The 13,999-nt window shown below is 42.7% G+C and overlaps 1 protein-coding gene across 1 annotated transcript in view; it reads right to left on the reverse strand.

Moving 5' to 3' along the window:
• The window catches only part of LOC308318956 (regulating synaptic membrane exocytosis protein 2-like), a gene marked incomplete at both ends in the record, with an annotated part of 267,580 nt that overhangs the window by 26,879 nt on the left and 226,702 nt on the right, over positions 1-13,999 (reverse strand). The window contains 1 exon segment of the mRNA XM_080768695.1: positions 2,778-3,037. Within this exon segment, the coding sequence (XP_080624821.1) occupies positions 2,778-3,037 (260 nt within the window).

Below are 13,999 nucleotides of genomic sequence, written 5' to 3' on the forward strand. Positions count from 1 at the left end.
TGGTATCATCAGATTAAACTGGATTCAATTCAAGTCATGTACACAGTCATTGTTTTCTTTAAGTGAAAGTGAAATTGGTTTTAGTTTGTCTGTGGATTTATTTGGATCCATTGGATCCATTTGGAACGCAGGTTATTCTTTTTTTTCTCCCCTTCGATTCCCTGAAAAGCACATTATTCTGTCCACCTGAGAGACAGCGACGATATTATGTAGGATAAGGCAGGCATGTGCCGGTCATCAAATCACAGCCAAGACGTGGAAACGTGTCGCCCACGTGAGCCACGAGGCTCCTCATCCCCGGCTTAGAGTCTCTCTCTGTACATCAGTCCCTCATCACCACCTCCTCTCCGATCCCTTTATCCACCCCACAACACAGCATTGATCTGAGCAACACGCCGTGATTACTGGCCATAATAAGGAGAGGTGTTATATAGGGTCGTGGTCGGGTATAGAAACCTCTAGCACGTCCACAAACCGTAACTTTTCACAGAAGAAACTGCATTTTTCCAACGTGGATCCAAAGCAGTTATTATTTAGTCACTAAGCTCCTGTTAATGCTTTTCATCGGTTCAAAAAACCCCCTAAAAAACCCACTTTCGATTCAAGAACAACGAGAATCAACAAGCGATCATTAAGTCACAAGTTCTGATCCGTTATTTAAACTATACTTTTGCGGTTTACGTGGAGATACAAGGTGTTTTCCGCCTGCGACAGTCACACAGCCGCCGACACCGACAGACTAAATTAATAGGCGCTGCTGCCTGCCTGTCTGTCTGTCTGGCGGAGTGCCTGCCACGTCCGAGCGCCGTGGATGGACTGACCTTCACAACAACTCAATCTGCCAGCGTTGTACCACCAAGACCGGGCACCCCGCTGGGACGCTTTTCACACTAAGTAATGACACTCGAGCCTCGTCCAATAGCTATTAAACACAGCTGACAAGAGTGGACCGGTGGATTGGAGAGAGAGGAAATAAAAAAGCGACAAAACAAAACCAATAATGAAGGAAAACGGTAGCCCGATGTCCTGTTATACAGTAAGTCAGAAGTGCTTTGCTTTGACAATTTCCATTAACAGCTTTCCCTTTTGACGCACACGCAGACGTACAGTACAATACAACACATAGTACATACTGTACTCGAAAAGAAGTAGAGTACACGTACAAACGCCAACAAAGGCTACAGAAACCGCAAGTAGTGGACTGCTTGACGTCAATACGGGAGACATTCGCCTTGTCACACGTGAATCTTCACACATTCGGTACATGCAAACGCCAACAAACTGCAATAAGGCGTGAGAAACCGCAAGTAGTGCATGGACTGCTTGACGTCAATACGGGAGACATTCCCCTTTTCACACGTGAATCTTCACACATTCGGTACATGCTGAACTAAAACAAAAATACAATGGATGTACAGCAGCGCACACACACATACGACATACGGCTCACGTGCTGTTGAAGTGACATGCTACACTTTCTGCATACAGCGTATGCTCACGTGATAATATGCCACAGCAGGTCACAAACATCACACATTCTATAATTAAGAATGTGGCAAAGAAAATAAGGAACACTTGCTGCAGGTGAAGGAGGTTAGCAGCGGGGACAGCAAAGCTATTTTTTTTTAAATATATAACTACAGTATAATATCTGTAATTACATCTTCAACAGCAGTCACAAAGACACTGTGGGAGTGGTGCCATAACAACAGATGGAGAAAATAAATTTAAAAGAGAGAGAGAGAGAGAGACATACAGACAGACAGTATACGGTATCACAGGAACCCTGTTACCTAGGAAAGGAAAGATAAGGAGATAACAGAGCCATTGTCGTGCCACAGTTGTTAACATTCCTGGAGATCACTCTGTAGAAAAACAAAACACTCTTTTCACTCTTATTGGACCTTATTGGTGAATCCCACGCAACTGCACAAATTAGTTAGGAAGATGGAGCAAGAGGCACCTGAAATTCATGACTTTCACCTTGCCAACATGTTTCCACCTCCCCGTTCCCCTTAAACTTCTGAACTGTAACATTATTATAGGCAATAGACATAATAATTTTAACGGCAAAGAAAAGGAGTAGTCTGAGTCTGTGTGGCATGACGACGACACGTTGGAAACTGGAGGAAAGTAGAGACTGGAGGGAGAAGATAAAGCAGTTACAGTTACAACATGATGTTCAGCAGCAGAGACAGCGTATACAGTAGTGTACAGTACACTCAGTACTACAAGAGTGAAGACTGAAGGACAGACGTGCACAAAATATGTGATGGCTCGCTCAGCACAGTGTTTCCCAACCTGGAGGTCAATCACATTGGGCTGGGAATTGTGTGTGTGTGGGGGTGGGGGGTGGGGGAGGGTTGTCCACCAGGGTTATTTTTTAAGCAGATTTTGTCCTATTTAGTCTTCTGAAATTGTTTAGTCTTAAGGTCCTTATACACGCTGGCGAATTAATCATTTGCTTTTTTTGTCTTAACCTCATAAAGTCAACGCAAGCTTTCACATCAGTGGCGAAAGTGTGAATTTCGCAGACATTTGCTGGCGAATGCTACACCAAAATGCAGCCCAAACTGGGTTTTTTGTCTATAAACAGTGGCATATATACACCGCACAGAGCAGCAGCCGGCCTGGCCCGGCAGCTCTGTGAGGTGAGGTCGGGTCACGAGTGTGTCTCAGCTTGTGTCAGATCAGATGTAGGAAGAAGAGGGGGTGAAAAGCAGAGTAAAGGTTGGGACCCACTGGGCTGTGCGGCGCTGCTGCGGTGAGGGCCGTACCTGTTTGGCTGAGCTGAGAGGTGCTCCGGCTCTTCCGGGACAAGCCGACGATGGCGTGCATTTTGGCACCGATGCTGGAGCGCCTCTTCTTGTCCATGGCCCCGTCGCTCCCTACCGTGCTGCCCACGGCCGTGTCCGATTGGCTGCCGTCCGTCTTCTCCGCGTTGCACATGTCGCCGCTCACGCTCGTGCTCTTGGTCATGTTCACGCCTCCGCCACCGCCACCACCGCCGCCGCCACTGCCCGACGCGCCCGTCTGCCTGTTGTTCATTTTGGATGCAAAGTCACTGCGTCAGCCACCGCCATTTTAGAGACAGGGGGGCGCAGGCAGAGGAGAGGAGAGGAGAGGAGAGGAGAGGAGAGGAGAGGAGAGGAGAGGAGAGGATGGAATGAAGGAAAGGGAAATGGATAGAGTTCAGTCATGACTCAGTGCTTTTGGGGGTTTAGAAGTTACAGAATTCTGCATTCTAAAACTAGTGGTTCTCAAATTTGCTTCATTCTGAGAGGAGTGCAAATCATGGGATCAAGTGGACACTTATAACGGGTCCATTTGGTTCCATGTGTACGCTCTCAGAGTCACAGACCCTGTATAAAGAGTCCATTTGAACACTCGCAAAGGGACCCCCGTGTGAGGGTCCCCGGACCCCACTTTGAGAACCACAGTGAAATGACAGTACTGTTACAGTACATGCAGCTCTCACACATACAGTAGAATGGAACATGCAGTGTGTGTGTGTGGGAGATGAGGATGAAATGTCACAGTGATATTCAACCGGCGGCCTGTGGGACAAAAATAATAATTTGGCCCCCCCCGGGGAGTTTAATTGTGGCCCTGCTGGAACACCATCCATAAATGTCCCCTAGAAATGTACAGTATTATGCCGTCCATTGTTAGTAGACGACATTTATGCTCATTGTTAGTGTGCTACGGTATCGTATAATATGAGACCTTCAAACTGCTTCGCACTGCATTTTACTTCTTTATTTATTTTAGGTTGTTTCAGTGAGTCAGAGGCGTAAGGCACGGAGGCGTCTTCGTGGGAGGAGAATTGAGGGCAGGCTGACATTGGTGAAGTGTTTCTAAGTTTGAAGGAACTAATTAAATGCCACATGCAGGCTCTCTCTGTTTCGGCGTGTTTCGTGATTCATATTCATATCCTCTGAAAGAAGTCAGAGGATTTGTAACCTATGTAATGATGCCAGAATTGGAGTATCATGTTCTGTTGGAATGCAAGAATACTGACATTATGAATTTCAGGCAAAAATACCTGCCACTGTATTTTTTTTACCCACCCTTCTATGTTTAAATTAATTGCATTACTAAAATCTGAAAAACAAAAAGTAATCTATAAATTGGGTGCTTTTCTGAAAAATGTTCTTCCACTGTACAAATAGGGAAAGCCTTCCGATATGTCTATGTATATCGTGTAATCTGTAATGTATTGTATACTTCCGATTGTATACTTTTATGAATCTGTGCTCCGAACCATGTGATCACGGTCGTGAGTTAAAGAAATGATGATGATGAAAAGAAAATGATGATATTAGTTGAGAGCAATAGGGCATCGTTACATTCAGTGTTAAAAACGAATCGATGAGATGGAGAATCATTTCTTTGTTGTGATGAAAAACAAATCCCCTGAAAACTATAAGAAATAGCCAAATATGTACAGTAGCTACAGAGGGCATGTGATGGACAAAACTCATGTTGTGCTCTTTTATGTTGACGTGACACTGAAAATTAATAACAACTTTTGTTTCCGGTAAAACGGTAAATAGTTTACCTTTCCCAACTTTAAAGGTAGAGTAAGTGATTTCACTAAATTCAAATATCACTTATTTTTTTGTTTTGTTGTGATAATCCTCTCTGCTATAGAGTGTGCCGACCATATAAGGAGTTCCTCCCTGTCTCCAGTTAACCCCTGGGGGTCAAAAAACCGTAGGTTTCGTTTTTTACTCTCTATCCTGATTGGACGAAGGCTTAGGTCCCACAGCCAAAAACGAAACCCAAGGTTTTTTGAGTGAAATCACTTACTCTACCTTTAAGTAATCTTACAATTGTTGCCCCCTGCCTAATCTAGTATCAATATGATGTCCACATCACGATATTACACATTGTCTGATTTTATATTGTACTATTGTGATATGGCATAAGTGTTCTATGTATAAAAATATAAGTAGCTGATCTGGAAAAATCTGCAGATCAAATGCCGACCAAATAATCAAATGATCAAGTTTTTTTCCCCGTTGGTATTGCACATACAGTACGTTGGTATTGCATTACTTTTGTACTTTTACTCAAGTAAACGTTTTGAAGCCTTTTAATTGTAACAGAGTATTTGTGGTATTTGCTACTTTTACTTGAATCAGAACAATTCTTCCACGCACGCACACACACACACACACACACACACACACACACACACACACACACACACACACACACACACACACACACACACACACACACACACACACACACACACACACACACACACACACACACACACACGACAACTCGTCAATCTCGTCACAATTCAATATCCATCCCTGCGGGAAGGAGAGAGAGAGAGAGTAAAAGGGGCAGGAATTAAGTGTCCCATTTGGGTGCGAGAGGAGAGGAGAGCGTAGCCACTCGCTCTTTAAAAAAGGGACAAATTACATCCCGTATCACGGAGACTCGCCGGGTATTATTAACCCATTCTGACCTGAGATCAGATTCATACGAGGTTTCCACTGGACACACACTGGTCTGATTAACCCATTCTGACCTGAGATCAGATTCTAAAAATGTCGCTCTTCGATTTTTCAAAAATAGCAGACCTACAAGCTCGTAGCGCGCCACTCGGTGGCGCGCTATGAGCTTGTAGATCTGCTATTTTTCAATAGCTAAAGCATAACATGACGCTAACACCAAAACGGGTTCCCGTTCAGAATGGGTTAAAGATGATTACTACGTGTAAAAGATCACCCTCCGGCTATACGTCTAATAACGTCGTGCGACCTCGACCACTCCACTGTCCTATAAAGACCAAATAATAGAGGAGGACATGCTGATTATAATTTGGAGCTGGTGGAGGGCGAGGGGGGGGGGGGGGTAGGCCTGCCTCCTTCAATTATTTCAAATAGGCTCCTTTAAATATATACTTTTCATTTCATTCAAACGCACGCACGCAATAGCATTGAAAAGTGGTCGAACTTCTCTCATATACCACACCTATAACGGTCATGAAATATGGATCACGATGACCAAAAGAGAATGAGATCGTGCATATTATAAGTGGCCAAATAAAATGCATTTTCTCAGGCGGGTGGCTGGCATCTCCCTTACGGTCGGATAGGGTGAGAAGCTTGACAAGAACCTGCTTCTCGATGAATTAGTTGGGGAAGGATGGTAGGATGGATGGTAGGATGTTTATTCTCTGCTATGGATGGATGGATGGATGATTTTATTTTGTCACTGAACACAAGTGTACAACGAAATGTACTTGATGGCATCAATCCAATGCAATGCAAAAAGAGCTATAGCTTCAGCGCTGTTACATTAGCTTATTATGACCAGGCTGGTCCACATTGCACTGAGTGAGAGGCTCTGGTTATCACTTATCAGGGAAAGTTATTGCTTATAGCGTATACAAGCGACTTGAAGCATAACTAAAGTCTAGTCTCGTGGAACTAACGGAAGTGGATCGTAGAGAAGCACAACCCCTGTGTATTACTCCCTTCATATCTTAATGAGTCCTCATTCTGTTCCATAAACTAACAAGCTATCCAAGCGAATAGACTCTGCAGATCAATACCGTATTGACTGTGACCTGTGTAACCTCAATTAAGCATACAATCAGTTTGATGCTGCGTGTTCAGCCCACACAAGTTGTCACTTACAATGAACAATGCTTCCGGTTGTTTTTAGGATTGATTTTAAAATAATTTTACTTGTTTAAAAAGCTCTCAATGGTCTTCCTACAGTACCTACATGACTGCAGCCTGCCTAAATATGTTCCAATTGTTTTGATGAAATGTGCTACGTGAGTCTTACTGACTCACTGACCACGTCTTGTTCATTCTTAAAATCATTGGCAAAGAGTTATTAATACATGAGTGGCTTATTTAATAACAAACACAACTATAACAAACTGTATAGGGAGAGGAGGCAAATGCATGGCAAACTGGGCGGTCTTTTTTTTTTAAATTAAAATGTTTGAGAACCACTCTTCTATGATATATGCAAATATTTAATCTAAACAGTGATAAATGTGATACATGTTCTCTAATTTCCCTGCTCAGAAGGAAACATATTGTTCAACATGAGCTGGCAGCTGGCAGTGCTTTTGGCACGGCAGTAATCCAGATGCACTCTAAAAGCATATGCACACGGTGCCACACACCTCATACATCAGCCTCTAACGCTCATTGTTTATGGCAGGCCTTGGCGATGCTGGGCTCTGCTGTGTATCAGCCTGTACTTTAAAACATAAATATTGAGTGCTTATATTGTAGGGTTTTAGTGGCATTGATCAGTTATGGCACCGAAGAGAGCTTTGAAGTCAACATCAAAGCGCCTCCACTCCCGACAATATCCAATTTCGTAGGTATTTCCGTGTGTCATACGTCATACCTCCATATATGGTCACGCCTTGTGACATCACGCCTCCAATGTTCCATATATGGTCACGCCTTGTGACATCACGCCTCCATCTCCATATATGGAGCTGACCCGTTCTGACATTCCATGTGTTGATCCTTCCCCCACCCGTCCTTCCTCTTTGATGTCTCCCTTTTGACTGACAAAAGCCGGCGAAAACTAGCTGAGATGAGGGCCCCTACCTGGGCCCTCATCAAAACCTGTACACTCAAGACACTGCCCTCCCTGCCACCCTTAGATCTCCATATATGGAGCTGACCTGTTCTGACATTCCATAATTATGTTGATCTGACCTCATCAAACCCTGTACACTCAAGACACGCTCCATATGTGGCCAGTACAGAATTAATTCCATATGTTGATCTGACTGCCATGCCAAAGCACCACGCCAAAGCGCCATGTGTGCACGCGGCTTCTCAGCCTCAGGGGGTCTTACTGGTGGGTTAGTGGTTACGATAAAATATGAAGAAGGAAATACCAGAAGATATCACGGCCATGGTCACACATGAAGGCAAACGACTATAGGCTCGGATTAATGCACAGGCATTACAGGGCTGTAGCCTGTTATAGGGCACCAAGCACTGCCTGGCACACGCACACACACACACACACACACACACACACACACACACACACACACCCTGGCAGCGCCAACAAACGATGCCCGCCCTGGCAGTGCCAAAAAAACGATGCCCGCCTTGCTTGCCTTGCTCCCCCGCAGGCAACAAAAAAAGCCAGCTTTATTAAGGTGTATCCATGAAATGTATTAAATCATTGTGCTGGCCCTAAAGGACGCACGCTCCCGCCTTAAATGAGCTTATTTTCACAGCTTAACGCGCTGTCCTCTAGCTTCCATGTCCAACCAGAACCTCTCCTGGCCGGGCCTTGGCACGCGGGCCCGGCCCCCGCAGCACGCGGGCCTGTCTGCCTGCCCCGGCCCGGCCCGGGCCTGGCTGGCTGCACTGCTTAGTTGGAACAGTGTGAGGCTCTCCAGGGATTCTTGGATTTCAACCTCAGCCCAAAAGAACACAATGTTCCCCCATCATCACCACCATGCAACGTTGCTCTCTGTGCATTATTTTCATCTAGGCCACAGTGTTCCTAAAAAGGCACAAAAGCAAAAGCCTCATATTCATTTATTTTTCTCGCCCCAGTCGTAGTGTTGACACTTTTGGCTCGGTTTCGGTTAATAACCTCCTTAACCCATTCTGACCTGAGATCAGATTCATACGAGGTTTCCACTGGACACTGGTCTGATTAACCCATTCTGACCTGAGATCAGATTCTAAAAATGTCAGTCGCTCTTCGATTTTTCAAAAAATCCACCACCGAGTGGCGCACTACGAGCTTGTAGATCTGCTATTTTTCAATAGCTAAAGCATAACATGATGCTATCACCAAAATGGGTTCCCGTTCAGAATGGGTTAAACTTAAGCGGAGCACTGAATAGAGCACCGAAGTCTGACGTCAATATCGGTAGAGGACGCAAATCCACGAGTTCAAGGACTTTCTATTTGCATTGTAATCCCCATGAGGGGATTTTAGATTGCCTCATATAAAGAACTGTGCTTGAAAAATATCATCCAGGCCGCTTCACTCATATGGATGGATATGAAGATGAAACTGACTGAGAGAAAACGCTAATGTTACTGCTGCTTACATTTTCAACAGACTGTATCATATATGAGTGACTGACTGTCGCAAACGATACAGAGACACCTCACTGACTCTACTCTAATTCTACGGGCTCAATCTCACGCAGTGAACGTGCCATTTCAATTGTACTACTTTTCACTTAACCACAAGAAGAAATTATAAATTATAAATTAAGTAGCAGATCTACATTGAGCCTGTAAGGTTGAATATTAGCTCTCTTTTTTTTTTACATTTTGTTCTGGATTTATTACATTTTATATTTGCCTGCATACTGTTAGGCCCAGCATTTGGAGGCCAGGGTTAAAGTGGCAAAAATGTATCAGGAAAAAGTGAATGGAGTTTGATATTCATACCATACTGATATTGTGTTTTTATTACAGTGTGATTGTGTAAAGCGTGGTGTAACTTTGCTGATATTTAAAACCCATTTTTGGTGTTTTAAACATTGTAATAATTTAGCTATTGAAAAATAGCAGATCTACAAGCTCATAGCGTGCCACCGAGTGGCACGCTACGAGCTTGTAGGTCTGCTATTTTTGAAAAATTGTGAAAATGCAGCACAACTCTTTGAATATATATTCTTTCAGAATACTTTTAATCTAAATGGGTTCATGTGAATCCTCCATTGTTTCTATATGGGTGAACGTGAAAACATTGACATAACACCTTCCTTCCCAAAGTGCTCTGTAACCATGCGTGTTTCCACAGGAAAACCGCTGCTGCCGAGCCCTCTACACACACACACAAGGCACTGGGGAGTGTTATGTCACAATGTGACATCTTCAATGTCACATTGACATCTTAATGTTGTGCCAATTATTCCGGTAGACCATATAGGTTTTGGAATGGCTTGAATTGTAAATACCCCTTCCTTTCTGTCCGTGTCAGCAATAACAACACAGCACTGACAGCTGAATCATTGAAAGAAGCATAGATATGGAAATGCAGAAGTCATCCAAGGTGTGTGTTTTGAAATCCTCTCTCTCTCTTTCTCTCTCTCTCATATCCTCATCTTGTTGGTCTTTTCAGAAGAGCAGCAGGGCAGAAAGATGTGTTTCTATGGTAACTGTGCCTCCGACCAGAGCGGCCGCCTGCATACGACAGTCTAGTGTTGATTTAGACTTTTAGTTACTTTAGTCATAGTCTTTTGAATAAAATGTCATTTTGTTTTAGTCATATTTTTGTCATCTGACATGTTTTAGTGTTGGTCTAGTTTTAGTCAACTAACTATCACAAGATTTTAGTCGACTGAATCTACAGTTTATTTAGTCTAAAATGTATTTTGGCGGGCCCTGATGTCATCATAATGGCTGGTTTTTACATTTGAATGCCTTCGGCCAGACAAGTAATAATACTTTTATTAATTAATAATTAATAATAAAAAAATAGTGAAAATAGGAGATCTACAAGCTCACAAAATGTTCTGATGTGACACGTTGTGAGCTTGCTTGTTGATTATTATCATTGATATATTATTTTTGAAAATGTCAGCATTTTACTACTGCAATGCATTGATATTAAAAAATTAAAATGTTCCTTTTGATTTGTACTCCTTTGATTTGTACTAACTCAAGTACAAATCTGAGAGAGCAACTTTCACTTTGTAGTGGAGTCATATTTGACTCCACTGTAGAGCGTCTCCTTTCATGACGACACCAGGCCCAGGAAATAATTCCCAATGCATTTTTCCTCACAGACATTTCAAAACGTATTTATTTAAAGACCTTTTAAGCGTCGTACGAAGCCAACTCTTGTCGTGACAAATCATGACAACAAACACAATATTTTGGACAAAACAAATAATTACAAAGAACAAAAACTAAAAAAAAAGAGTTTAAACCTGCCGTTTTCTTCTTCTTTCTAATTATTTGTTTCAGCCCGAAAAATTGTGTTTGTTGTCATGATTTGTCACGACAAGAGTTGGCTTTGTCCGTGGCGTGGTAAACGTCTTTAAATAAATACTTTCTGAAAAGTCTATGAGGAAAAATGAACAGGGATTTATTTTCCGGGTCTCTCGAGGGGGTGGGACTGCGACGCTCTAGTCTATACTATGGATCATGTGGACTGGGCACCAACCTGTCTGTCTATATAGTTTCTACCTTCACACAGCTGACCAACAATACAACCTAACATCTTCAAACTGCCATCTTATTAAATATTGAATCTCTGAGCTCTTCAAACTGCCATCTTATTAAACTGAGTGGCAGAGCTCTTTTAACCCATTCTGAACGGGAACCCATTTTTGTGTTAGCAATAGCATCATGTTATGCTTTAGCTATTATAGCAGATCTACAAGCTCATAGCGCGCCACCGAGTGGCGCGCTACGAGCTTGTAGGTCTGCTATTTTTTTGAAAAATCGAAGAACGACTGACATTTTTTAGAATCTGATCTCAGGTCAGAATGGGTTAATCAGACCTAGTGTGTGTCCAGTGGAAACCTCGTATGAATCTGATCTCAGGTCAGAATGGGTTAATAGAGAAGAAAGGGAGTAGCCGTACACATCAACGCATCTCAGGAGGAGACACAGGGACACATCAGCAGACAAAAAATTATAAAGCGCTGGAGCGTCATGGACAAATAAATGCCCTTTTTGCATCCTCCTCATCATGAAAGCCAAAGTGACATCTTCATCAGAGTCATGTTGGAAACGTTGGTGTACCTCCTCCCTCTCTCTCATTAGCAGGCTCTCTGTATGGCAAAACAGCGCCCCTACTGGTACTCATACTGGTGCTCATACATAGGTGAACACAACACATATATAGGTGAACACATAGGTGTACACGGATGGACATTGCTGGTTGTAGGAGTGGTTGCACCACTCAAAAAGGAATTTAGTTTGTCATCGACATGCTCCGGTGGCTTTATTTATTTTTGGTAGTGCTTGATATGGATTTATTTGTCCTGCTGTCAGCAGGTGGGTGGATGACCAAAAGCATTACTTTTCAGGAAATGGGAAAAAAACATTTGTGTGTTCCTTTGGAAGTCATAAGCTCTTGTAAATACTTTTCATTGATTCAATATTTATAAAAGTCAACATGCTGCCTTGCTAATGGACCTCAGACTAGTCCCTCTTTGCTCTTCCTCTCAGGCATGACAAGTTACCCAGGCAACAACAATGGAGGCATTAACCCATTCTGACCTGAGATCAGATTCACACGAGGTTTCCACTGGACACACACTGGTCTGATCAACCCATTCTGACCTGAGATCAGATTCTAAAAATGTCAGTCGTTCTTCGATTTTTCAAAAATAGCAGACCTACAAGCTCGTAGCGCGCCACTCGGTGGCGCGATATGAGCTTGTAGATCTGCTATTTTTCAATAGCTAAAGCATAACATGATGCCAACACCATAATGGGTGCCCGGTCAGAATGGGTTAACACCAGACTGAGAGGGCGCTATTTAACCCACTGAGAGCTGAGACCAGATTCCACTGTTTTAAATCTAAATCACCACAGTTTTCTGCAATATAATACGTTTCTATATCAGTGGTGCTCAAACTATTTCATGTCAAGGACCCCCATGCTCTAACTAACATGACATGAATAATAACATAGCTTCAGTGACCGTGCCTTTTCGGTGGCTGGCCCCAAACTCTGGAACTGTCTGCCCCTTCATATTAAGTCTGCTCCTTCCTTAGAGGCCTTTAAGTCTTTACTAAAAACCCATTTCTTCTCCCTGGCTTTCAATGTTTGACCTAATTAACCTGTGTACTTTTTGTGTTGCTTTGATTTTTTTTTACTATGTTACTTGTGTCATGTTTCCTGTACAGCACTTTGGTTGGCCTCCTGGTCTTTGAAAATGTTCTCTATAAATAAAATTTGATTTGATTTGATTCAGATTATTTTAGACAGAAAAATACAAAATAAATAAATAAAGAAGATAAAGAAAATAGTTTTCCAGCTGTCCTGAATAGTTGCCACCCTCACGACGGCAGGCTGTGCATCAAAACGAGTCACACATGTTGTTCCAGGGATCCCCAGAAGCAAAGATATTATGAGTTCAAAACGTTCACTGTGAAAGAACGTTACATTCAAAGATTTGCACACGTTTTCAAGAACGTTTACAAGCTCATATCATGGCACCGAGGGCCAAGCTTGTAGATCTGCTATTTTTCAATAGCTAACATTATGTTCCCCTCAGGCCCGGGAACCCATTTTGGGGTTCTGTACAGTATACAGTACAGTATTCAAAAATGTTACATTTTTGATGCTGCTATATAAATGTTTGAAGTTTTTCCATAAAACTTAGGTCAGGATTTAGAGGCGTTTTAAGAATCGGCCTCAGGCCTCAATGGGTTAAATAATGGCTAAAGTGGTTAAACGCTGAAGTGACACAGATCTAAACTAACACACGCAGGCACGTGTGCACCGATGCAGATAGATAGACAGATAGATAGATAGATAGATAGATAGATAGATAGATAGATAGATAGATAGATAGATAGATAGATAGATAGATAGATAGATAGATAGATAGATAGATAGATAGATAGAAGCAAATGCAGATCAATTGATCAAAATGCTCCGTTACGAGTAAAAGGCCTGTTTTCAACATTTTACTACAAAAGGTATCGGCAGCAAGTAGCAAAAGTAAAAGTACTACAAAAACAAATATGGAGATAGGAGGTTTTTCTGGGCGACTGACAGCTGTGATGTTCTAGTATTACACAAGGCTAAATGCATGTACAGTAGACGTACGACGTACTGTGACCTCGAACACAGCAATCGAGTCAGGATAAAGCGAGTGCGTCGCAGCGAGCCGAGGGAGCAGCGGTGTTTCTGCCAACTTAGATAGCATCGCTACCGCCGTGTCCTTTTCCACGCGGTGGGAAAAAGGTCAGCCAACATAAAAGAAAACAGCACTCAGAGGAAATCTAGCATCTTAACACCGATCACATTGACCCGACTTTATGTCTTTC

Source organism: Protomyctophum bolini (genome assembly GCF_963924005.1).
Source record: "Protomyctophum bolini genome assembly, chromosome: 7".
NCBI classification, from domain to species: Eukaryota; Metazoa; Chordata; class Actinopteri; order Myctophiformes; family Myctophidae; genus Protomyctophum; species Protomyctophum bolini.